The 26,706-nt window shown below is 40.9% G+C and overlaps 1 protein-coding gene across 1 annotated transcript; it reads right to left on the reverse strand.

Annotated features, from left to right (window-relative positions):
* Positions 1-1,028: 1,028 nt before the first annotated feature.
* LOC119903523 (interleukin-10 receptor subunit beta-like) lies at positions 1,029-22,760 on the reverse strand. The gene is made up of 7 exons (XM_038719763.1): positions 22,356-22,760; positions 21,798-21,921; positions 19,732-19,904; positions 7,309-7,463; positions 6,308-6,458; positions 2,018-2,163; positions 1,029-1,840 (listed from the first exon to the last, which is right to left on the reverse strand). The coding sequence occupies exons 1-7, from the start codon at positions 22,411-22,413 to the stop codon at positions 1,658-1,660; spliced, it is 990 nt and encodes a 329-aa protein (XP_038575691.1). The 5' UTR covers positions 22,414-22,760; the 3' UTR covers positions 1,029-1,657.
* Between the last annotated feature and the right edge of the window lie 3,946 nt (positions 22,761-26,706).

Raw genomic sequence — 26,706 nt, forward strand, 5'->3', positions numbered from 1 at the left:
TCAGAGTTAAGGTTAATGACTTTATGGCTTGTAATAGCATAATGAATACAATATTGTTTGTCTTTAATTCTCATGTTATGATTATTGCAGATAAAATTGTATAGATGTAAATGTTGATGTATTTTTTTATAATGTTCTTCATCTGATATACTGCATCTGACAGTTGTGCTAAGCCCGCACTGAAAGACTCATAACGCATTTAACATTTAGGCCCCAGTCAGTCAGCGTTAATGGCGTTCTATCTGAGAAGCAATTGTCATCCACAGGCTCACCCCAGGGGTGTGTCCTGTCCCCACTTTTGTATCTCCTATATACAAATGATTGTAGGAGTCACCACAATAACAGGTTTCTTCTGAAGTTTGCGGACAACACAGTTCTAGTCGGTCTGCTCCAGGACGGAGAGGTCGACCATGGGCCTGTTTTGAATGACTTTGTTGATTGGTGTGACCACCACTTCTTGAAGTTAAATGTCCTTAAAACTAAAAACGTTGTCATAGACTTCAGGAAAACCACTCAAACTCTCCAACAATAATCAAGGGCTCACCCAATAAGACAGTGGATTGTTACAAGTACCTAGGAACAGCTATTGACAAATCTTGAACTTTGACCTTAACACTTCTGCTGTCTACAAGAAGGGTCTTCAGAGGCTTAGTTTTCTGCACAGACTGAATACTTTTAATGTGGACAAAACTTTGATGACTCTATTTTACAAATCTTTTATTTAATCAATTTGAATATCAGTTGATATATCAATTGATATCAGTGAGGTGAGGTGCCTACAGAGCCCAAAGGATTTTCATCCATTCAAATTCATCCTCAGCACTGCTCCACTGAATACAGTTTATTTCTGTTTATTTTTATAATTGCTTCTTTATTAATGTGTATTGTCTGCTACGTAGCAGAAGGGAATTAAAACCTCAGCTTCACTCACTCGAACTGGTTTTATTGTAACAAAACAAATCAACCTACCTACCTAGATATTGTTTGATGTCAGAATAAAACCAAACCACCAGAGACACACCAACTCATAGCACATTTTCAAATCATTCCTTTATTCATTTAGTTCAACTGAGGACAACATTAATGTGTAAACCTTTGAGCTGGACATTGTGTTAGCTTGGACCGAACGACTAACTCAGCCCTGTGAGATACCACGACAAACACACTTTCTGTTGCAGCTTCTCTTCTAAGAAAATCTTTATATTGCAAATTAAAACTATTTATGCTTCACAAATGTTCCCATTGAATGGCAGATTATGCAGTTTTTTGAAGTCCGCATTCATACTTTAACCCAGAATCATAGACGGTAAATTATGGATGGGCATCTAAGAGCACCATGGCAGCATAAATCCTTTAGTGTGGTCAGCTCCAATGGGCTGTGGCATGCTCCTTCAGTACAGTAGGTGGTAATAACTGGGGGCTACAGCAGGACTGTGTGATCAATCCTGTACCTTCACGTCTCTGTGGCTCTGCCATACAATCACTTCACAGTAGCACCTGCTCCAAGGAATAATATTGGACTGCTGAAGAATTTGTTGCAATAAAACTGAGTCAAGTCATCATTGTTTCTCAGTGTCTTTAATGTCCCAACTGCCTGCAGCCTGCAGATTGGCTCTTCTCTATTGCTCCTGTGTTTTTCAGCCTCACCCTCTTCCCACTATCTTTTCCCTATTGTGCTGTCAGGCTGTTTGCTGCAGCTAGTCCCTGTTGCCTCCAGAGGGCTCCCTTCCTCCACAGTCCCGTTGTCTGAGATGATGCTGACTGGATGGTAGATTTCTTCAGGTGGGTGGGAGTTCTGCATGGCTAGGTACACAGGTGATATGGGGGGCGCCAGCAGGTACTGGGGGGCAAAGTAAGGTGCAACACTTTTTTTTTACTGCATGAATACACATATGCATATAGTTGAAATCAATTTTGCAGACAGATTCACCCAGACTTGTGACTTGCATCATTACATTACGCTACAAACTACCTTTCACACACACAAATCCATGCAGATACATATCAACATACAAACCTCTTTAAAGTGCTGAGGCAGTGAATCTTTTGGGCAGAGAAAGTGGGATATACTTTTCCGATACACCACTGCAGTCACCACCAGAGCCACTGCCACTGCCATGATGACAAACGTCACAACAGCTGCCACCCATGGAGCTCCGCTTTCTGCAAAAAAAATCAGAAAAGGCGGCCATCTGTAATTAAAAGTAGAAGCACATTTTAACTTTCTGCTGCTTGTTGTCACACCCTGGAGAATTTTGATTGCCCTTATCCACAGCAGAACAGGAGGTCAGTGCAAAACTCAACATACGTCCCAACTAGTGATGTTGAAATGTATGTTACAATGAAATGTAACACCCACTGCAGGGAAATTTCACATTAGCCCTTATTGATATGCAGTGGACAAAATATTAGAAACACCTCTCAATTTTAAGCATTCCAGTCCAGCATCAGCACTAACCATGGCCTTAAAAAGTAAACAGTCATCAATGACAAAATAAAAATTAAGAAAATTTATTGCACAGGTTTTGTATTCGAGTGTGCAAGTATGCCTCACAAACTGGTAACCATCTAGTGCAGTGTAGTGTCGTTTATATCTCTGATGTTACACGAAAAAAAGGACATTTTCTAGCAAACGCCACCTTAAAATGATTTGCCAGACACATGTTGTTTGAGCAGAGACCTTTATCCTCTTGCTACATTCTAACCAGCAGCTTACCACCATACCGTACATAGCATTGCATCGCTGTAAGATATGGCTCACTCTGTAGCAATCACAAATCAGAGTCAGCTTTTGATTCTGAGGGTGTCATATACCAGGCTAGAAACAGCAGCAACACTTCTCTGACTGAATTTCTCTTTTAAGATTTTTTAAGTCTTTATTCAATTTCTCCACTACAGTAAGCAGTTTGGTCTCTGTTACAGACAACATGTCCCACAATGCTATTTCCCATTTACGTAGACTAATGGCAGCATGCTAAAATGCTAATGTTCAGCAGGTGTAATGTTTACCATGGTCATCATCGTAGGCTGGCAGGTAGCGTGTCAACATTTCTTTTATATATATATATATATTTCAGGCCGCTACAGTAAGGACTCAGCCCTGTACATGGGGCACGGGACTCTACTAGCTGAGCTGGTAGAGTACCGTGCCCCAACACTTCATAATTAATGTTGTGAGTTCTTCAACTTCAGAGACCCTTATTAAGGATCCAAGCAGCAAAGCTGCTGGAGCCCTATTGTTTTTGTTCTCCTTCTTCTTCTTCGCTAAAAGTGTTTGGGCAGCAAAAACGGCTGCACAAAAACTCACCAAAATTGGCATGTAGGTTGCAAATTCCACCCATGGCCCTCATAGACCTCATGGTGGCGCTATAACAATCATCTTCACATTTTTTGCAATTATCTCGAAAACGGCTTTGTTTAGAGAATATAAGACTTTTTACGACTTTTCTCAAAAACCTATTTTTGCCAACTCGTCCCAAACTTTGCCAGGATCATCCACGGATGTTGCTGATCAAAAGTTATCAAAAGAATTTTGATACATCAATCTGTTTTTTCATAAATTTTACATAAATCTTCACATGTGACGTCACTACCTCAACTATAACACTAAGAGCTCAACTAAGAGCCTCTCACCAGTAGCTCAGTCAGTAAGTCACCTAATCAGGAGATCTGAAGTCAGACTTGCTAACAGTGTTCAGATTCTAGTGAGTCTAAGGTCTCCATTTTATTTGGATCCCGTGACATTTTATTTTTATAAATCTCTGCTTAAAAGAGTTTGTGCAGCTTAAACTTCTAAACTGGAACAAATGTTGCAGGTGGGCTGAACATCACCCAGTGCTCAGGTACATATAATGACACTCTCTGATCTCAAGGTGATGCTGTAAAAAATCAAGTTTGTGTTTCCACATTTATCTCAAAGTCCAAATTCTTTCATCACTTTAATCTCATAAGTTGTCTGCGTTTTTTCTTCTCTGAAAATGTCAAATGTTGCGTTTTTCACGACTTGCTTGGATCCCGATCATTGCCGCTTGTGGCTATATTTAGAAATTAGATTTTGAGATCATGGGTTTGTTTCCGCTTCCTTCTCATTCCGCTTGTCCTCTTGTGTTTCTGCCATCGCTACCATCTGAAGAAGTCACTGACGATGTAAGTTTAATATTACTGCAATAAGTTCAGTAAGGGTAGCATTGGTGCAGTGGATAAGATACAAGCCTGGTGTTGGCAGACCTGGGTTCAAATCCTAAGCAAGACACTCCGAAAGCATGCAATGTGACATTTACAGCGGGTAAAATAAGTATTAAATAGGTGACCATTTTTCTCATTTATTATACTCAGAAACCAGATGTTGGTAACAACCCAAGTAATTCATACATAAAAAAAAACAAAACAAGTTATTTGTAATAATGTGTCTTCATATCTTGACGGTTCCGTGGGCCTCTTCTATGGACTCCGATCTTAAGTTCTTTTCCATTGATTTTCTTCAAGCAGCTTTATTTGCATTATCTGAAACCAGTTAAAAGTTTCCTGTGTGTTTCCAATCATTGTCTTGCTGAAATGTCCACCCTCGTTTCACCTTCATCTTCCTGGTAGATTGAAGCAGATTTTTATGAAGAATGTCTCATTTTCCATTCATCCTTCCTTCAGGTGATGTACAGTGCCATTTGTCCCCCAAACATGGTGTGTATTGAGTTCAATGTTGCTCTCATCTGACCAGACTGTATTCTCCCAGTATTTCACAAGCTTTAATCAACCTTCAGCATGCTTTTTCTTCAGCAATGGGGTCTTGCGTGGTGAGTGTGCATACATGCCATGGCGGTTGAGTGCATTACTGTTGTTGTGTTATTGTTGTCTTTGAAACAATTGGAACTGCCGATTCCAGGTCTTTCTGAAGCTCTCCACAAGTGGTCCTTGGCTCTTGGACAACTCTTCTGATAATTCTTTTCACTCCTCTGTCAGAAATCTTGTAAGGGGCACCTGGTCATGGCCAGTCTATGGTGAAATAAACTGTGGAGTGGATAAGATGCATGCCTCTGGTGTGGGAGACCTGGGTTTAATTCCCACTGTGAGATATCCACCAATGTGTCCCTGAGCAAGACACTTAACCCCCAGTTGAAAGGTGTGCGACCTTTGACATATAGCAATTGTCAAATCGCTTTGGATTAAAAGCGTCAGCTAAATGAGTAAATGTAATGTAAAATGAAATTATGTTCTTTCCACTTCCAGATTATGGTGCTCACTGGAACACTCAGAAGTTTATGAATCCTCTGTAACCAGTGCCATCAGTATGTTTTGCAACAATAAGGTTGCTAAGGTCTTGAGAGAGCTCTTTGCTTTTACCCATCATGAGAAGTTCCTTGTGTGACACCTCGGCAATGACAAACCCTTTTATAGGCCATCAGCTGGGACTAAACAAGCTGATATTAATGGGGCAGGATTGCTTTCTAATTACTGATGGATCTCAACTGGTGTCTTCGCTTTCCATGCTTTTTGCACCTTCTTTTCTTCATTTGTTCAATACTGTTTTACCTTTTCCTGTCATTTGACATTATAACACATAACTTAATTTCTGAACTTATTTGTTTTGTTTTTTTGTATGGATTACTTGGTTTGTTAGCAATATCTGGTGAAAATCTCCTGTCAATAGCACCTTTAGAAATGTTTACTGAGAAAAATGGTGATGTGTTCAATACTTATTTTACATGCTGTAAAGTCGCTTTAAATAAAAATGTCAGCTAAATGAATAAATGTATGTATGTTCATGTAGCAGAAGATCTCGTTTCTCTTTGTATTTCAAGACATCACATTGTCTGGTCAATGTGAAGTGTATTCATTGTACCATTGTGTATCTGTTTCAGAAATTAGCCTGTTCTAACTTGCCTCGTTAAGTGTTAAGCTAACTGGCTAGCTTAGCTAGCTGACTCTTTTGCTGTGAATACAGTATCGTGAGGGGGGCACGAAATGTCTGTAACAAACAGAATGCCATCCATTTTCTGACAATACATCCAGTAGATGTGAGTAATTTTCATTCCGGACCAAAGTGGGAGGATGGACCAACCGACCAAACAACACTGCCATCCCACCAGCCCTGCCACCAGCATGGCAAAAAATCTGTTTACATCAGTCTTTAGTAGTAATTTGCACTAACAGTAACTTGCAGGCCCCGGTCTCCTGCTTGCTACCATGACTTGCAGTAGAAATCATTTCAGATGGTGATGAAAATCAGCATTAGGAGGCTAATCAGCATTAAGTTTATTTGTCCTTACAAATAAAAGCATTGCTGCCTTTGTTGCTTGCAAAAGATCCTTACCATTGGTGGTGCTCGCACAGACACGTTTGCTGGGCTTGCTGGGGTTGGGGTTCCTCTTGGTGTTGATTTGGACTTGGACGCAGTACTTGGTCCAGTGTTCCAGGTCATTTAGAACCATCCGGTTTTGATGTATGTTGCTAAGGCTTCTGGCCTGTAGGAAGCAACAGATAAGTGGTCATGTGTGTGGCCTGGTTTACCCATGATGGCTTGCAGCAGTTAGGCCACCGCAGAGGTTGCAGGATGATTAGAGAGAGAAAGGGGGACCCTATGCAAAGACAGCTTAAAATGCAGTTCATCTACACAGATGTTTGAAACGGCTTCTCTTCATTTTGTTTACCAACGCTAATGTCTGACCTTTCACTACGGATTCCTATTGTTTGTCTGACACTTAAATATAAACATGTTTGCATTTACATTTATTCATTTTAGCTGACACTTTTACCCAAAGCAACTTACAATTGTTATACATGTCAGAGGTCGCACACTTCTGGAGCAATTAGGGGTGAAGTGTCTCTCTCACACCAAAGGCATAGTCTTATCCGTTGCACCATCACCACCCCTATTGCAAAGTGGTTACTTCACTACAAGGATAGCAGTCCCTTCGCTCATACCACATACACCTGTTGATATATTATAAATAAGTATACAATATATTTATACTAAAACAATTTGGTACTACCATTTCTGATACTCTGTGCTTCAAACACACAGGTCAGTACAAAAAGTTCTAGCATTATCATCTATTCAAATTGTTTGGTGGAAAATATATTGCCCTCTTAGTGTTTGTTATTGTTCTCACATTACATAACATTCTTCATGCCAATTCAATACACCTCAACCTGTCAAACATATGACAGATATATTTATCATGGATGGCCAAGCAAGGAATCAGAAACTCGAACCTAATTGTTAATAATGTTAGCATCTTTCCAGTGTGCCACACAAGAACCATAGCAGTATAAGATCCACTCATAAACAGCACTTAAACCAATGCATCCCACCTTTTTAATCTGGTCGTACTTCCAGTAGGTGATGTTGTAGGTGGGTAAGGAGTAAACATCCCTGAGAGACGAGGTCTTGAACACTGGATCTACAATGGTGACTTCAATAGTAGCCCCATTGGAGAAGAGAGTGACAGTGGGTGAACCAATGATGGCTGAGGAAGAGAAAAAGGAGAGTGGAAAAACATGAAGAGGAAACTGTTCTTCCAAAGCTAACCAATCTAAAGCCTTCTGGCAAAGCAATAGGTTGTTGGAGTGAAATAAGACAATGACAATTAAACCCACCTCTGACATGTCATCAGTAGGGACAAAAAGGTGTAATTTGACAATGATACACTGATATTTAACAGATTTAATCATTAGCGATCATTGGTGATCACAAAGAAATTAAAATCATTACCCAACCAGAGAGTCTGAAAGAATGGAGACCTCCGCAACAAAGAGTTACTACTGCCACTGCTCAACATCAGCAACACCAAGAAGTTAATCGTTGATTTTAGGAAAAAGGAGACAAAGACACACATTCTTGTCTACATCAGAGGAGCTGAGGTGAAGCAGGTGAACAGTCGAAATCAGCAACAAAGAGAACCTGACATCTCACATCTCCACGCTGGTGAAGAAACCTCAGAAACGACTGTATTTCTAGAGGAAGCTTAAGAGAAGGAGCAACAGAAAGCATCCTGACTGGAACCATCACTAACATGGGATGTGCACGGCCCAGGACCAGAGGGCTCTGCAGCGGGTGATTAAAACTGCTCAGAAGATCATTGGTACCCATCTCCTGAGCATCAGTGATATCAGTGAGGTGAGGTGCCTGCAGAGACCAAAGGATCCTAAAGGACAGTACCCACCCAGTCACAGCCTGTTCACACACGCTAGACACACTGCTGTCTTCAATCCCAGAGCATGATTGTCCCCTACTTGTCCTCGGTGACAGGAACATTCACTTTGACAATTCAAACTCAGTAGATTTCCTGTCTCTGATTCAGTCCTTTGATCTAACACGGGTTCTCAACCCCCCGACCCACAAAGCTGGCAAGGTGCTTGACCTCGTTCTTGTCCGAAACTGTGCCACAGAGTGCCTAACAGTCACACCTCTACATGTGTCTGACCACTATTTCATTCAGTTCACGGTATGCCTACAGGAAAAACCCATTCTTCCAACACCATTGGTTTCACACCACCGCAACCTCCGCAACCTGTCTGCCACTCACTTTGCCTCAGTGGTAGCTTCCGCTCTACCCTCCCTCAACACATTTTCCTCACTTGAGGTCAATGATGCCACAAAATCTCTGTGCTCTACACTAAGCTCGTGCCTGGATAGCCTGTGTCCTCTATCCACCAAGCTGTGGCTAACTGATACCATCCGTGGGCTCCGTACTGATCTCAGAGCGGCTGAAAGAAAATGGAGAAAAACCAAAGACCCCGCCGACCTTAAGGGCTACCAATTGCTCCTATTCTCCTTCTCAACAAGCATCAGTGCTGCCAAAACTGCGTTCTATAATGACAGAATAAGCAGTGCCACTGACTCAAGGAAATTATTTTCCACGACATCTTTTCCTCTGCCCTCCCAGGTCAGTGGTTGTTCACTCTCCTCGTTTACTCCTCTCACAGAGAGCAAAGTATCAGAACTCTTGTCCCGTAGCTGTCCAACTACATGCCGACTGGACCAGATTCCTACGAAACCACTTTCAAAAGGGCTCGGGTTAGACCCTTGCTCAAAAAGCCCTCACTTGACACTGTCTCGGCGCAGATCACGGACTGTCTATCGGACATATCTGCATGGATGAAGGATGCCACCTTCAACTAAACCTCTCTAAGACTGAACTCTTGGTCATTCCAGCCAAGCAATCTATCCACCATAACATCAAACTACAAATTGACTCTGCAACCATCACTCCAAACAGGGTGGTGAGAAACATGGGTGTCATGATTGATGACCAGCTGTCCTTTTCAGACCATGTTGCTGCTGTCTCTAGGTCATGCCGCTTTGCTCTATACAACATAAGGAAAATCAGGCCCTACCTCACTCAGTACGCCACCCAGCTTCTGGTACAGGCCATGCTTATCTCTCGCATCGACTATTGCAATGCCCTCCTAGCAGGTCTTCCAGCTTGTGCGGTGAAACCCTTACAAATGGTTCAGAACGCAGCAGCACGTCTGGTTTTTGATCAGCCCAAAAGGACTCATGTCACTCCATTACTCAGTGTCCTCCACTGGCTCCCCGTGGCCTCCAGAATCAAATTCAAGTCACTAATGCTTGCATACAGAGTAACTACTGGGTCTGCATCCATCTACCTAAACTCCATAATACAAACTTACGTTCCTTCTCGGCCGCTACACTCCTCCAATGAACGCCGCCTGGCTCTGCCATCCCTTCACACAAAGCAATCCCAGTCCCTGTTCTCATCTGTGACACCACGATGGTGGAACGAGCTACCACACGCCATCAGAGCAGGGGCGTCCCTCTCTAACTTCAAGAAGCTCTTGAAAACTCATCTCTTCCGAGAACCTTCCTAACCTCTAACATGCACTTCCTGTGCTCTTCTTCTTCTATCCCCTACAATGATTTTTTCTTGATTGCACTTTTTGTAACTCTTTCTTTCTTCCCTAGGTATCTACCCCATTGATGTGATATGTACTGTGAGCTCTTGCATGTATTGTCAGTTGTAGATCTGTAGTTGATGCTCTGTAGATGCTTGTATGTTGTTCCTCAAATGTAAGTCGCTTTGGATAAAAGTGTCTGCCAAATGAGTAAATGTAAATGTAAGAGATATAGAAGTTTCTGCTGCCACACCACCAGACTGCAGAGCAGCTTTTCCCCCCAAGCTATCAGACTCTTCAACTCTAATTCATCCTCAGCACTGAACCATGTAAAATTTTATTTCTATCTACTTTTAGTGCTCCAGCAGTGAAGCACTATTGTTTTTGTTCTCATTATTCCTTCTTTCTTTCTTCTTTTTCTCCACTAAAAGTGTTTGGGCAGCAGAAAATGGCACTCATAGACCTCATGGTGGTGCTATAAAAATCAACTTTATGTTTTTGCAATTGTCTCAAACAGCTGCGTTTAATCTCTTCAGTGGTCTTCTGCTCTAAAAATGTCAAATTATAAGACTTTTTACGACTTTTCTATAAAGCCTTTTTTGTGAACTCGTCCCAGACGATTTTGCCAATTGACCTGAAACTTTTTTTTTTCATAAATTTTTACTTTTGTGTAGACCCTAGATTGTACAAAATTCGGTTTGTACAATCTAGGGTCACGATTCAGCTGATGCATAAAATTTGGTAATGATTGCCCAAAGTAGGGGTGGCTCATTACAAGAAACATACATTTCTAGACATTTCTCATTCCAAACTTCAATAAATCTATCGTACGTCCTAGAGAGCTGAAATTCTTTCAGCACATCCACTGATTTGTGACAAATGTTTGCCTCACTGTATCCTATGGTCAATTCAGAAATCAGTCACTCTGTTTTTCAGAATTTGCTAATATGCTAATTCAATTAACAGAATTTGCTAATTCAATTAATATCTATATCTCTACAAGTCTTCAAACGCTACCAAAATCAACACAGGCATTCTATATGGCTGATATCAAGTGTTGCAAAGGAGTCTAACAGTGAGTCTGCAGTGATATTCAGTATCTCGCTATAAATTGTATAGTATGCACAACATTTTCTTTTTTGCTCAGTTTTGGATCAAATGCCATCAAAATAATTAACGACACACCCAAAACCAGCAGATGTGTGATTTTTTTCAGAATTTTCTCACCAGCATTTTGACTGTTATAAGCGTTTTATGTCAGGCACATGTGACGCCCCTACCTCAACTTGTGTCACCTACCATCAAAATGGAATTAATTAACTGGTCACTCAGGTATTGACAAGATTTTCACCCAGAAATGTGCTTCACCTGGTGAGCCAAACTGTCCCAGTGGAACATTCCCTGCAGGGAATTTTATTTGGATCCTGTGACACTTTCTTATATTTCTCTGAGTCTCAGTGTTTGTGCAGCCTAAATGTAAATGCTCCGTACTTATATAGTCTAGTCTTTTCGACCACTCAAAGCGCTTTTTTACACTACATCTGCATTCACCAGTCACACACATTTATACACTGAGCCTAAGTGCTCAAACGGAAACTAACATTCACACACATTCAATTCGGGGGTTCAGTATCTTGCCCAAGGACACTTCCACACGCAACCAGGGGGAGCCAGGGATTGAACCGCCGACCTTCCGATTAACAGCCAAACCGCTCTACCTCCTGAGCCACAGCCGCTCCAAACTAAACACAAATGTTGCAGGTGGGTTGAACATGTCACCCAGTAGTCAGGTACATATAATGACACTTTGTGATCCCAAGGTGATGCTGTTAAAATCAAGTTTGCGTTTTTCGCAATAATCTTTCATCACTTTAATGTCTTAAATCATCTGCATCTGTTCTTCTCCTATATTTGTATATAACGTTTGTTTTGTGAGTAGCATGAAGGGAACTTGATCTCGTTCTACAACCCTGTGTTATAAAATGATAACCTCGATCTAACTTGTACAATCTTTGGTAATGACAAAACAAAAAAGTTGCGTACTACAAAACAAAAAGTTTCTCCCCTCATTGGTACAAAGACGACACAGGCATGGGGTTAGGGTTAGTTCATTTTTCAATGGCATTAAAAAGAAGCAGTATGTGTGTATGTTTTGGATATAAAGCTGTGTTTACAGCAGTTTAGTTAAAGTTCCCTTCACACACCAGTGTTGACTTGATTACTAATTTTAACAAGGTTAACCCTTTCCAGCTCAGACCACTGATACGGAGTGTGCACTGCCGAAGGTGGCCTTGAGCAAGCCGCTGAACCACCAATTGTTCGGGGCACCGTACCAAGTGGCAGCCGCCTCACTCTGACATCTCTTCATGTGTTGTCCCTATAGGTCCTGTCTGTGTGTGCATTTCAGACCTGTGTGTAAAATACTAACAACAGTGGGATTAATAGAGTGTATTTATCTATTGTCCAAAATGTCTTAGTTCCAAGCCCAAACCATAACCCCCCCCCCCCCCCCCCCTCCACCAAACTTTACACTTGGCACAATGCAGGCAAGTACCGTTCTCCTGAAAACCCAACAAAACCCAGACTCATCACTCCAGAGAACACGTCACCTCTGCTCTTGCGCTCTGCTTTACACCATTGCATCTGAAGCTCTGCATTGCACATGTAAAGCTTGGCCATGGAAACCCATTCCATGAAGGCCACACGACGTTTAGAGGTTCGTAGATATTGACTGCAAAATGCTGGTGACCTCAGCGTGCACCTCAGCGTGCACCTCAGCATGCACCGACCCTGCTCTGTGATTTTATGTGGCCTAGCTGCTGTTGTTAGCTCAGCTAGCTCTGCAACCACTGGTCATATTAGCTCACTCTGCCCGTACTGGGAGCTCAGAGAACAGGGGGAGTGTTAGTGTTTACCATAGACCAGTTTAGCGATGCTAAATGAAAGCTGTTGTTTGATAGCTTTAGCCTGAGGCTGGCTGTAATCACCGATAGACGTGAGTTGTTTCCCCTGTCAGTGGTGTGAAATATGTAGTTGGATTAATTTCATGTCGCCTACTTATTCTCCAGCCTGTGGTTTGGCTTTTCTGGTTACGTTTGTGAGACAATCAGCTGATCATTAATTGGCTAATAAAAGGCAGCTTCCCACATAAAAGTTCAGATCAGCCAGCTAAACCTTTACTGCCCTGGTAGAAAAAATATGTTGTTGGATTGTAATTTAATGTAGTACAGCGCTCTATTATGGCTTTGCAACGTGGACAGAAATATGCCTTTACCTTCCTGAGACAAACCACTGATGAATATAATGAAACGGTAACAGCAGGGAAGCTCAGATCAGCAGCTAAACTTCACATTTTACTTAAAGTGGAGAGGAGCCTTGATCCTCACCTGACTATGCCTTTGTAAACTTCAAGTATTATGTGATTTATAATGGACTGTGGTGAAGAAACAGTGAGGCTCACATTGTCCTGTTATCTGTAAGTGATCATACTTGATGCACTAGACTGAGATTTTCTTTACTTTGGTATGGTAGTCCAGATGAGCCAACCCTCCCAAGATGTTACAAAAAGTATGATTACAGTAAAGTAAAATACTGTATTACAGGAGTATGAGACATCATGTAACACTTCATTTCTTGATGTGGCTGTTGTTTAATGAACAAGTAACAATAGTATTCACAGTAACATATGGTTTTACTGAAGAATCCAGTAAATATATTTCTTAATATATCAATGTAAGACACCTGATTTCTTGACTGGCAACTGTGCCATCTCACTGTCCTGTAACTATAATAAAAAATATCCTCAGAACTGCCGCTTCATTACATCATTTATTTTGACTTAATCTCAGATGTTGAGCGAAGTTTGCGGTGTTGCCAACACATATCACACACAAGTCCGATTCATACAAAATTTCGGTCATTTGTTCCCCATGTGTCCCTGATAACACCTGAAAAATTTGCAATTCAGACTAAAGGTGGCTCTATAATCAAAGTTCAAACACCGTGAGAAAATCCTATTAATTTCAATGGCATTTTGAACCAAAGGACATTTTGCCTCATTTTGAATAAGCGACAGTACATCGCACATTCAAAAACCTTATGTCTACGTGTTTGAGGGGTGCTGCCAATTTGTATGATATAGGACACGCCTCTGTGCGATGATGTTTTCTTTTCACTAAATCGCAAAAAACTGATGCTATAAAAAAAGAAGTGATGTCTTATCTTAGGTTAGGCATGTCCGATGTACACCAAACTTGGGTACCTTATGTGGCTGTAGGTCTCTAGGTGGCGCTATTAATCGTATATCAAATAACACTCCCATAGACATACATTCATTTTGTATCTTCATAGCCGCAAGTCCCTTTAATTTCAAACTCTGGTCGTTTATTCACCACGGCCCCCCCATGGTGGGGCGTCCGGGTCGACTTGTGCGGCCTCCTCCCCGCTTACAACTGCTTGCAGTTCTGGGGCCGTATTACAAAAAGTTCCTAACTGGCAGATCCTATCCTAACTGCTTGGTAACGGCCATTAAAGATTAACAGTTCCTAAGTCAATATTCCTTTCCTAACTTTAGATAAGAAAAGTGTATGACAGAAGTATCCTAACTTTGTAAAATCTTAAATAAACTCTCTGTTAAGCTGTCCTAACTTTACTTTTCCACCAGGTAGTGTTTACTAACTCTTTAATTGCTTTTACAAAATCAACAAAATGTCAAAAGGCGGAACTTAGTTGATTCTACCGATGCATTTGGTGACAAAACACTCGTGAGTAGAAAGGCTGTAGGCGATGTAACGCTAGATAATGTCTCATTATGTAACATAAAGTAAAGGTTTGAAATAGGATCCTAATGCAAGTGTTTGTTAGGGGGAGATCGTTAAATTCATGAAACAGACTACATGAAAAACATGATGAAGTTAGCCTGCAGCCTTTATTATTATTTGCTTTTTTCATTATTAGAGCCACCAGCGGTTTTCCTCTGCTCTTTGGATACAACAGCTGCCTGTGCCTTCATATCACCGTAAATGGACTTATTTTCTTTTTAATAGCATCAACGCTGGACGTCGGATATGCGGCGGAGACTGTGTCCGCTATTTTAGCCCACTCTCTCTCTTTAACCTCCTGAGTTAAGCGATTTCTCGACAGAGGTTATAAACACCTCTAAGTCACCTGACTTGAAGTTCAATGATAGTTGTTTCTGCTCCATTTTCAGTTTATGATTCATTCAAAAACATGACCAAAAAACAACGAAAAAAGCCGTATAACTCGGCGAAATGAGTAGTGGTATCGGTTGCTAGGTAAGAGACATAAAAGTTAATAACTGATGTTGGATAGAGTATTTAGGATTTCCTAACCTGAAATAAGACAGGATTCCTAAAGTTAGTTAGGATTTGCTTCTTTAATACCAAATTGAGAAGACTCTTCCTATCTTAACTTAAGACTTAAGATAGGACCTTTCTGTAATACGGCCCCATTTCTTTTTTTCTTCCGTAAAGAAAACTCATAATGCAGCCTAGATGGTTAAGTGGTACAGACGCAAAACTCATAAGGTAGATTCAGGTCACCGCAATGAACTCAGGCGCAAAAATTCATGCACTTTTACCTCTAGGGGCGCTAGAAGCAAAGTCAACGCATTTGGGCATGGAACTCCCGCATACTCAGGCGCAAAAACCTTATATCCACGCGTTTGGGGGTTCGAGCTGAATCTTGTGGTAGGCCACGGCAGATTTCAGTCTATAATTTTTTCCCTGCAAAATTGCAAAAACTGAAAAATCTATTTTGATTAACTCCTCTGAAAACGCAAGTTTGATCGGCACTAAACTTGGCACGGATCATCTCTGGACCAAGCTGAAAAAGGTAGAGCTCCCTAGATTGATTCGTCACCATGTTATGTGGCATGCCCCCCCTGAGAGGCTGTGCAAGATTTGGTGCAATCAGCCCCTAGGTGGCACTATTTAAAACAAAATATTTGTTCTTCTATAATAGAGCTGCACGATTTAGAGAAAAAGTCATACTGCGATTATTGTGTACGATTACAATGGAACAAATGGTACTATTAGTCTACTTGCTTAATTATCAAGGAATGCATGAAATACTGACATTTTGAAATGTGTATTTCTCAACTTGAACAAAGAAACAATATTTATAACAATAACTAGTAAAACAGAGGAGGTGGACAGAAGCAGCAAATATTGTCACACTGGCATCGGCTCAGTGTACATCTGTCTAATGAAGAGTGTTTATCCACAACCAGGAACTGTACACGAGTGTATTAAATAAAGAACACATAACAATAATATATTAAATACTACATTCATTAGAATTTCATATAATAGTATACTTTTACATTGGTCTGTAATTTGTTAATGCTAAGTACTAACTTGTCAATAATCATATTGTTCAACATTTGAAAATTTGCTGTAGTTCGTCAAACCTTTTTTAATGTCCCGCCCCATCCGGGCTGTGATTGGTCGGTTAGTGAATAGTGAAACTTACAGGCACGTCGGCTTTATGAAAAGTTTAGCAACAAAAGGCACTGATACAGCTAACGTTAAATGGCCAAAGCTTCCTTATATTGTCCCTGTTTTCTGCTGTCTTACTGCTTCAGCTGCTGCCGACGTCGCTCTGTCAACCGGAGCACCGGCATTTCTCTCGGTGCTCTGGTGGCGAGTTTGACTATGTTTTGAATGATTAGCGGCGGGGCGGAGACGGGGTTACCGTAGGTTGTTGTCTTAAAGGTTACTGGCACACTGCTCATAAAACATTTAGCTCATTGCTCGTAGGCTTTTCTGTTTTTAGAGGCACATGCGAGAGCCCTGTGTGGGTGGAGATAATGAGCAGACTGCAGCGACACACAGAAGAGAGTGTCTCACATACTTCTACTGTTTTATTAAATCGCACACTTTTTGCGGTTATGTTATAGCACATGACGACATCGCAATTGCAATTGCGATTGCAATTGCGATTAGATTAATTGCGCAGCCCTACTCTATAACCACAAGTCAGATTGACATGAAACCTGAGCCGAATTGTTCAGGATGGTCTCCTGACTCCAGGGACCAAAGTTGACCCAAATATGCCCATAGGTGGCGCTGTTATTGCACATCAAATACGTACAAAAAATCCCATTGACTTACATTTTTTATATCTTCATAACCACAAGTCTGATTGATACAATATGTTCCCCATGGGACCCTGATGACACCTGAAAGATTTGGTACAATTCGGCATATGGGTGGCGCTATAATCGAAGAACAAATACCGTGGGAAAATCCCATTCATTTGAACCAAATGACATTTTGCCTCATAACTACTGCACATTCGTTAGTCGTGTATATTAGTGTTGTCTATACTGTAGTTTGTGTCTGATTTTATTATTGTGTGGTATTTTTGTATGAGTAAGCACATCATGAGCAATGTACAATCCTGAGTCAAATTCCTCGTATGTGTACACATACCTGGCAAATAAAGCTGATTCTGACTCGATGATACGCCTCTGTGCGATAACATCATAGCCACAACTGAAAAACCTATTTTAAGTCCGATTGGCACCAAACTTGGCATGGCTAATTTCTGGACCAAGCTAGGGCTGAACATTTTTGGAAAATAATTTAATTGAGATTTGTTTTTTTTACCAATTTTGTGATTGCGATTTAATATGCAATTCATTTTTAAGCTCTTTATCTTCTGTATTATTCAAAACGGACAGGCAGTAAATCAGTGTATAGTGTGACCAACACAATATTAGATCAATTAAACATACACTGTTCTTTCTTGTGAGTCAGGCCTGTGTTATGATGAAATCAGGTCATGCATGAATTATTATGAGCAATGGTGGAGAAAATGTCAGATTTTAATAATATGAGAAATAATTTAAGTAAAGTCATGACATGAAATGATATAATATCATCAGGTCAGCCTACCTATACAGACCACAAGAAAAACACAGTTCACCACAGTGTGTGACAGTAAGCGCTCGATACAAAACTCACAGTTCAACCACTAATTAATGCTACCTTATCTCAGTTCAAATCTCCCAGGAGTCCATCTTTCTGTATCCCAGTAAGCAAACAAAAAAATACTCAATTCAAAAGTTGGCCAACGAAAATACAGCCAAGTGACACTATTAATCATGTATCAAATAACACTCACATACATACACATTCATTATATAGCTCTGTAACCACAAGTCCCTTTCAGTTTCAAACAAATTTATTCACGAGGGGCCCCGAAGCCACAGCGGGGCGCCCATGTCGACTTGCGTGGCCTCCGTGGGGCAAGGGGCGCGGCTGGTGCCAGGAGGCTTGGACCCTCCTTACAACTGCTTGCACATATAGTACGTATTACGTAACGCCATTACATGTAATCCATTACTCCCCAACCCTGCCAACAACTGGTTTAGTATAAGCATAAATATGTAAATTGTAAAGTTGAGTAGAGGAAAAGTTATCAGTTAAAGTTGTCATCTTAGCTGGAGCTGAAATAAACATCACAGCCTGGATAATAGTAAGTTTGGACATTTTGTGAGGGGCAGGGTGCCGCTGTAAAGGAAAGGGTGCGCTGGATTTAACCAATTTAAGAAAACAAGTGTCATTGCGCATAATAGTTGTTTTAATTCGATTAATTGGATTTAATTTTAAACTTGTTTTTATAATTGTTGGAAGCCAAAATCGAAATTGTGACTAAATTTCAATTAATTGCACAGCCTTAGTTTGTCATTATTTCCTGGGCACCATCATCTCCCAGGACCTCAAGTGGGAAATTAACATCACCTCCCTCACCAAGAAGGCCCAGCAGAGGATGAACTTCCTGCCGCAGCTGAAGAAGTTCAGCCTGCCAAAGACAATGATGGTGCACTTCTACACTGCCATCATTGAGTCCATCCTCACCTCCTCCATCACCATCTGGTTTGGTGCTGCTGCTCTGCAGAGAAGGTGATTGGCTGCAATTTTCCATCACTTCAGGACCTGTACGCCTCCAGGACTCTGAGGCGAGCAGGAAAGATTGCAGCTGACCCCTCCCACCCTGGACACAAACTGTTTCAGACTCTCCCCTGTGGGAGGCTGCGGTCCATGAGGACCAAAACCTCTCACCACAAAAACAGTTTCTTCTCGTCTGCAGCTAACCTCATTAACAAGGCCCGGGTCCCCCACTGACACTCCCCCTTTCAAATAATACAAACGCCTCTGCACATGTAAATCTTATTTCATTTCATATCATGCACAGACCTGGCACATCACACATATTTGTTTTATGTTGTCAATTTATATATTTATGTACACAATATTCTCTTCCGTTGCAACACGTCTGCACAACACAAACCTGGAATAATGCATAAATATCTGCCACTTCATCTTTTTCTGCAAATAGTTATTATTTTTCTCCATTCTTTTATTATTCTTATATAACTTGTATTTGTTTATTCCATATTTATATATTTCTACTTTTATTTATGTCGACTGTATGTTTGTCTACGTGTAGCACCTTATCACCAAAGCAAATTCCTCCTATGTGTAAAACACTACTTGGCAATAAAGCTCCTTCTGATTCATTACCTTTTAACACCTTTCAAACACACAGTCAAGTGATCTATAGTTCATATACAAATATTGATTAATGCAGCTTTATTGATTTATTTTGTTTGACCAATCGTTCCTGTAGTCTATAATTATAACAAATCAGTCCATCAGAATGTATTTCTGGTCATTGACTAATTGGCTAAGGAATCATTTAAGTGCCAAAATCTATCTTAAAATAATTCATCACAAGATATGTTTTTGAGAGAAGATGACCTGTATTTGCTCAACATCACTCTGCAGTTTTGTAATCCAAATGTTCAGTATTTTACAGTGAAAAGCCTTGAAGCACAGAGTTTCTACTCACTGTCTTTGTCCACGGTAATCTGGTTACTCTCCACCCAGTTGGAGCTCTCAGCCCCCAACTGCGCCCGCACTCTGCCTGTATACTTTCCATACATGCTGATGGAGAGGTTGGTAAAGTCACATTCAAGTTGGGAAATATTCACACAGCCCACTTTGTAGGATGTGACTGAGGTGCTGTGGACAAAACAGAGGTCTGGTGTTACCGATTTATCAGTGGTGATGTACTGCTTGTATAAATCAGCAGTCTGAGCAGTATCTACATTGATTTGGAGTCATGTTTCTGCTCAGCTGATGAATGTTAGTCCAACACTCACTTTCCTATTAACTCTGTTCAGCTGCTCAATGTTCCAAGATGTTCACCAGCTACTTGCTAACTGTGTCTGTCTGCTATTTGCTGCTGGACAGGTAGTGGACACTGGGATTTATGGGCTTTTCCACAGAAAAAGCTGCTGCTGGTAACAAGGGTGATAATGTAGTGTTTCTGTCCACCTGACAAATCGAGTCCAACATTTCCCTCTCTCTAGCTCAACCATCTCTTTAGCTTTTAGATGTCTCACTAGTTGGCTACTATCTTTCTTTGTCAGCGCTTTGTTGTTTGGCAGCTAGCGTACAGCCATTTTCTCAGAGGATTTCTGCCCTCTGCAGCTGCAACCAAGCTTCATTAAAGCTGAAAGTGTGGGACAAACCCAAACAACAGTCCAAAATGCAGGTTAAGTAAATGAAGAACAATGAGCTCATAGTTCTCTCTTTTGTCAACAGTGTAATGTGTGTCAGGACACACCAACGTGTTAACATGAGTCAGTCACAGTATACTGGGTGTATCAGTCCTCTTTACCAGAAGAGAAGGAACTTTCGTACAGCACCACTCATATGGTTGTTGATAAGAGGAATGTCTGCTGTGTTATGGGGAAGTGGGGCTCTACAGCTGCTGCTGATTTGCCATGTGATTTTGTCAGTTAATGTAATTAAGTTGCTGATAAAATCTGGATGTTAAACAGCAACCATGTAGCAACAAATCAGCATGGCAGATGAAATTGCTGTTTTCCTTGTAAGTGGCCTGACTTCAGAGAAACAACAGAGTATGGAAGCAGATATAGTCTATTCATATGTAGGGCTGGGCGATAGGGCCAAAAATATTATCACGATAAAAACATTTCATACCATTCGATATCGACAATTATCACGATAAATGTCAAATTATCAGTTCTTTCAAGATTAAAGGCTGATTTTTGCTCCTGAAAAAGTGAAGAAACCAGTTTATTGTGCGGTTCAACTTTTCATTATGGTCAGAATTGGACAAACACTTGATGCCAATTTATTATTATACTGATATGTAAAAATAGCACTGGCCTATAGCTACTGGGTATTACTGTGGAATCTAAATGATGGACCGAAAACATTTTAGTTGTGTAACTCCATACTGTTCTGGGAGTGTGGTTTTATAAGTTTGGAAATTGGTACTGCTGAAATGATTAATTTGTTATTTTTGGTGTAACTTTTTAACTTTTATGTCTTTTTTTTTTAAAATCTAAAGTGTCCAAAATTCTGTGGTTACAGTTTTTCAAGTGTAATATCTGCTGGTTTTCTTTGTCTTATATGATAGTAAACTGGGTTTTAGACTATGGGTCAGTCATAATTAAATGTAGGGCTAATGTACGACAATTATTTTCATTATTCTGTCAATTATTATCTTAATTAAATGATTAGTTGTTTGGTCTATAAAATTTCGATCAGTGTTTCCCAAAAGCCTAAGAGGACACGCTCAAGATATTGAGTTTACTGTCAGAGAGGAGGAAAGACGCCAGAGAACATTCACATTATTTGATTCAGTGTTGCAGTTGTATTTGAACATGAAAACAACATGTCTCAGGCTCTGAAAAAGTATGACATTTTCAGTTTATTCTGGTATTTTACAGACAAATTGATTTATCAAATAATTGACACTGAAATTAATCCACAGTTGCAGATCTAAAAATCAGACAAACAAAAATTGGCTGTGATGAGCGTCTCAGAGTGAAAACTGTTTGCAGAAGCAGAGGGTTTATTGGTGCTGAGATGTTGACTCACTTGTACTCAGCTGTGTAGAGCAGACCGCTGGATGCCCCTTCAGGTGAATCCCAACTCAGCACCAGATCCATGTTCGAGGACTTCAAGCTGACATTTGTGGGTGTGCTGACGGCTCCTGTTCCCACTGCACAGTCAACATCCATAGTAAAAGGGCACAGAGTTGGTATTTCTTGGATCTAAGCAATGGTACTTTGATTTCCTAATGAATAAACTAATATCAGTAACTACAGGTGTGACACTGACTGTCCTTTTCACTTGGAACACCTTTTGAAGGTGATCTGGATGGTGCATATTCTTTTTCTAAATATATACGTCCACTGTGTTTGAAGCCACACAATCTAAGTTACTCAGTCAACTTCAATCAAAATGTTGTATTAAAAGCCAGAACACACTTCAGTCATCTCCTTCTAACGTAAGCCCAAATCCTAAACTAACAGTCTCATGATGGTTTAAGGAGCTACTTGTTGGGGTCGTCCATACAAAAGCTTAGAGAGAATCTTAGAGACCAGTTCCCGTAAGAACCCCGCACACATCCGGTCTGCTGAACAGAGACCTTACCTCTGGGTCCGCACAGTGCTGACAGCGTCAGGATGAAGGCACAAACAGCAGCTGCCATGTTACCCGAAAGTCTCTGTCACTTCGGAAGTTAGTCCAGCAGTGCGCGCGTGCTGAGGGTCCGTTTCATTTATAAACCCTGTATTTCCTGGTAGCATTCACTAACGAGAGGCGGGGAAGTCCGTGGAAACGCAACGCCTTCCTGCGCGGAAACGTTCGCGGCTTCAGGGAAGCAGGGGCCGCTGTGAGAGGAGGAGAGCTGACGTGCTGGTACAGGGCAGGACTATGTAGCTTCGCTGTCATATCAGCAGCAGAAATAAGAAATGACCTGGAGACGATAAAAGACAAAAGTATGCAGAAGAGTTACTGCCACTGCCAGCTTCCTAAACTCAGCCAAACTCCGTCTTCTTCTTATTCAGGCGGTGCTAAAGACCGGAGGTATTACCGCCACCGCCTGATGCGGAGTGTGGCTCAAATGTCAAGTATTAACTACCTAACACGACTTTTGTTCCTAGGTAGTAAGCGTTCTATCCTAACAGCGGTGGACGAAGTAGACAGATCGTTTCCTTAAGTAATACCACACTGTAAAAGTAGTATGTTACAAGTAAACTACAAGTAAAAGTGTAAGTATAATCAGGAAAATGTACATAAAGTAAAAAGTAAGATGTAGAAGTAGAAAGTGGCAAGTAAAGTACAGGTACCTCAGATTTGTACTTCAGTACAGTACTTTTGAAATGTACCTATTTCAAAATATCCAGGGGTCCACCAGCCTAAAATAATGGTAACAAGTACTCATATCTACTTAGTTGCTGTTTGCTAATTGCGTATGCCTCAACCATATAGAACATTATTATTATAATTTGAAATGTACCTGTTTCCAATGGGAAACCGGGCAGATGCGTCTTTTCATTCACATAAAGTAAGAAACAAAACAATGTATGAATCCAAATGAACATGTACTTCTAAATGTATTTATACAGTCTTAATGCACCCATCTTGAAGTCTCCTAACACCCCCCAACCATACTCATCATACTTCAAGGCGTCCAGCAAGGTCTTGATGCTGTAATCCTCTTTGAGGTGCACCGGGTGAGCCAGGGGAAGATATGAGTCACAAAAACAAAGTTTGTGGGGAATAATAGCCATTTTCTATACTTTTGAGGCATAAGCAAATAGAAAATAATACTTAATGCCCCGGAACACTAAAGAATTTTCACACTGTGTTATCGTACACTGTATAAAACATATTTACATTATTAAACACACATAACCTCATTTTCTCAGTCATATCAGTCAGTCTAAGATCTATTAAATCAAAGTCCCTACCTGTTGTCCTTCTTTCTTCCTCATACTTCAGACAGAGAAACATAACATGCTCTACTGTCTTCTTGGCCACAGTCACACCTGCCTGAGTTATGTTTACCTATTCTGAATCTGTTCAGTCTGGTGATGATCGTCTCCTCTCTGCTCTTCCTTCCTGTGCAGCTCATTTCTCCCATTTTCCTCTGAACTCTGTAAACCACAGTCTTTTCTCTCTTCCTCCCACCTTTCCTTCATTCTCTGTTTAATAATGGTCTTGATCTGTTTTACTGAAGCTAACTGCCACATCACTGTACACTGATACCCACATGTGCTGCTACCCATACAAATCTCACCCATCTTTTGAACTATATGTTTGTCCTACTTCTATCTAATGGCCTGCTCCGCAGTCTGAATGGTTGCTCTGTAAACTGCGAGCATTTCTCCTGTGTACACTGATAATCCCTCACTGATCCTTTCCACTATTCTGAGATGGTACTCTGGAACAATAAAGGCTACTCCCATTTTATTAACTAAACTAAACACGATAAACTATGTAGATCTGGTGTACCTGTGGTAACAGCAGTATAATGCCTGTATGGTATGTGATTGCGAAATCAACTCCCTGTCCTTGTTCTTCTTTTCTGATGGATGTCAGGAAGTATCAAAGGTGGTACCGTTGAACTAAAGCGTAATTTATCTACTTTAATTTCTGTTGCTTTTTGTGTCACTGTCCATCCAAAGCTTTGTGTCTCTCTCCTCTCCTTTTCCCAACCAGGTTTTAAGGTGTGTTGTGTTGGGTGATCTTGACTGTGGCCTGTAAATGAACCCAGTAATCAGTGATAGCTGCACTAAACTCATCTCATGTGACATTCCTCCCATTTCCATCTGAAATGCTGTTGGGGTTGTCTAAAATAGCACCCTCAAGGGAGCAGAGGGCAGCTGCTGTGCAGCGTCCGGGGACTAACTCCAGATTCTTTTTATCAGTGCCCGGTCAATTGCACTGACTGAAGAACCTAGCATGTTGCCCAATCATGTGACCTATGTCACGTGACTTAAACACGTGGAGACTGCAGCGACTCAAAGGAGGTGAACCCCAGCTGCTAGCAGGGTCACCGGTCAACATGCATACACATCACTAACTTGGGTTTAAACACACACCCCTGTGAAGGTTAGCTAAGGGTTAGGGGCTACGGGGGGCTGTCAACGCATTTAAGACTAATAGAGTTAGCTAGCTGGCAAACGCTAAAGCTAATGCTATTTAACTTTGTTGAAACACCAAATCCATCTTGTTTCACAGGTGAAAAGCAGCTAACTTGCTGAATCTTATCTTACTTTTTGAGAGATGTGCTTGCTGCTGATCTATACACCACACAGCTGTATTATACTGATCTCATTAATCCACTGTAGGGCCTTCAAAAGTGTTCTATCATTCACTTCCAACTAAACACCTCACTACATTTAGTACTTTCTTACATTTCTGACCCTAAATAAAGTCAACAGACAGCAGGAATAGTAGGCTATTCACAGGTAGGGGTGCCCTTTATGGCCCCGCTGGTCAGGACCGACCATTTTGGAAACCAATTTTTGATGGAAACCACTTTTTAAGATATAAAGAATAGGGACAGTAAAAAGCAATATGTGCCCTCTAACATAAATACATTTTTAATATTTGTTACATCAGTGAAATATTTCTGTTACAGCCGGGACTGGAACCAGACAACACTGCACGTGCATTAGTGCGTTTACTTGCATCTGTTTTAGAGACGAACACAATAGAGCAAAAAAAAAAAAAGCTGCCAGGGAGAACAACAGAAGAGGAAGTGTTTTTCTGGCTGACACGCCACTTTATTGGACAGCAGTCATTGACTGGATGCTGCAGCTGATCGGACTGATCTGATAACAATATCACTGCAGTTTCATGAAGACTGATCACAGATTAAACTCTGACTTTATATTTGATTTGTTCTCTGACTCAACATCTAGTCAAAAATCTGTGTTCATTGTAGGTCTAAACAACAAAAGGACCACAAACAACTTTCTGCATTTATTAGAAAGATTTTTCTTAACTTTTACTATGGAGACAATTAAAGTCAGAGAGACTGACAGTCTGTCTGTCAGCAAGAAACACTTTATGCATCAATTCTCAAATGATGCCATGATCATATTGTGGGTTATTCAATAGAGTTTACATCAGAATATCAATAAATAGAAATGCATATAATATAAAAGTGATGTTGTGCCTCTGAGCAGGACACAGTATAAATACAGAATGCAGAGAGAGAGCATGCTGCTCTGCACTGAACTGCGGCTGTGGCTCAGGAGATAGAGTGGGTTGGTAGAGCGGTTCAATCCCTGGTTTGAGCACTTAGGCTCAGTGTATGACTGGTGAATGCAGATGTAGTGTAAAAGCGCTTTGAGTGGTCGAAAAGACTAGAAAGGCGCTATACAAATACGGAGCATTTACTGATAACTCTAGGTCTAACATTAGTTTGTGTTTCGCGGGTGTGGTTTGATGCAGTATTGTAGCCTATGTGGGTGATCTATGGGGCCCAAAATCTGTAGCGCCACTTCTGTTCACAGTCTAACTAGTATAATACTAATCAGTATTATTCGGTGTACCGGTTGCTGTTCAGCATGTACGAGAAGTGTCGAGGGCTGCCAGCTTGTACCAGACCTGGTACCAGCCTTGTTCCGTCCAGTCAGGTCGCTGTCACATGGTCATGACTTACTGGGAACTACAATAGAACAGAGCCACTGTCCTACCAGGAGTCAGAAGGCCTATTACGAAAGTTTCTCTTTTGAGTCCCAGAGCAGCCCTTTAACATCACGAAGAGCAGCATAAACAATCTTTACAGTTAATTTCTATCAAAGGAGCAGGACTTTGCACTAACTGAGGACAAGATGTTGATTTTTTTGACAGAGCCCAGAAATGGAGAGGGAGTTCTGTTCAATAAACAATAACAAGGCATTTAACCTCTTCACCATCAGCAAATGAAAGAAATGCTGACTTCCACAGTAGACTTTAATGAGAGAAGAGGCATGGGTACCATGAG

The sequence above is a fragment of the Micropterus salmoides genome, unplaced genomic scaffold (genome assembly GCF_014851395.1).
Source record: "Micropterus salmoides isolate LMB-PRFRI ecotype aquatic unplaced genomic scaffold, ASM1485139v1 Ms_hic_scaffold_15, whole genome shotgun sequence".
NCBI lineage: Eukaryota > Metazoa > Chordata > Actinopteri > Centrarchiformes > Centrarchidae > Micropterus > Micropterus salmoides.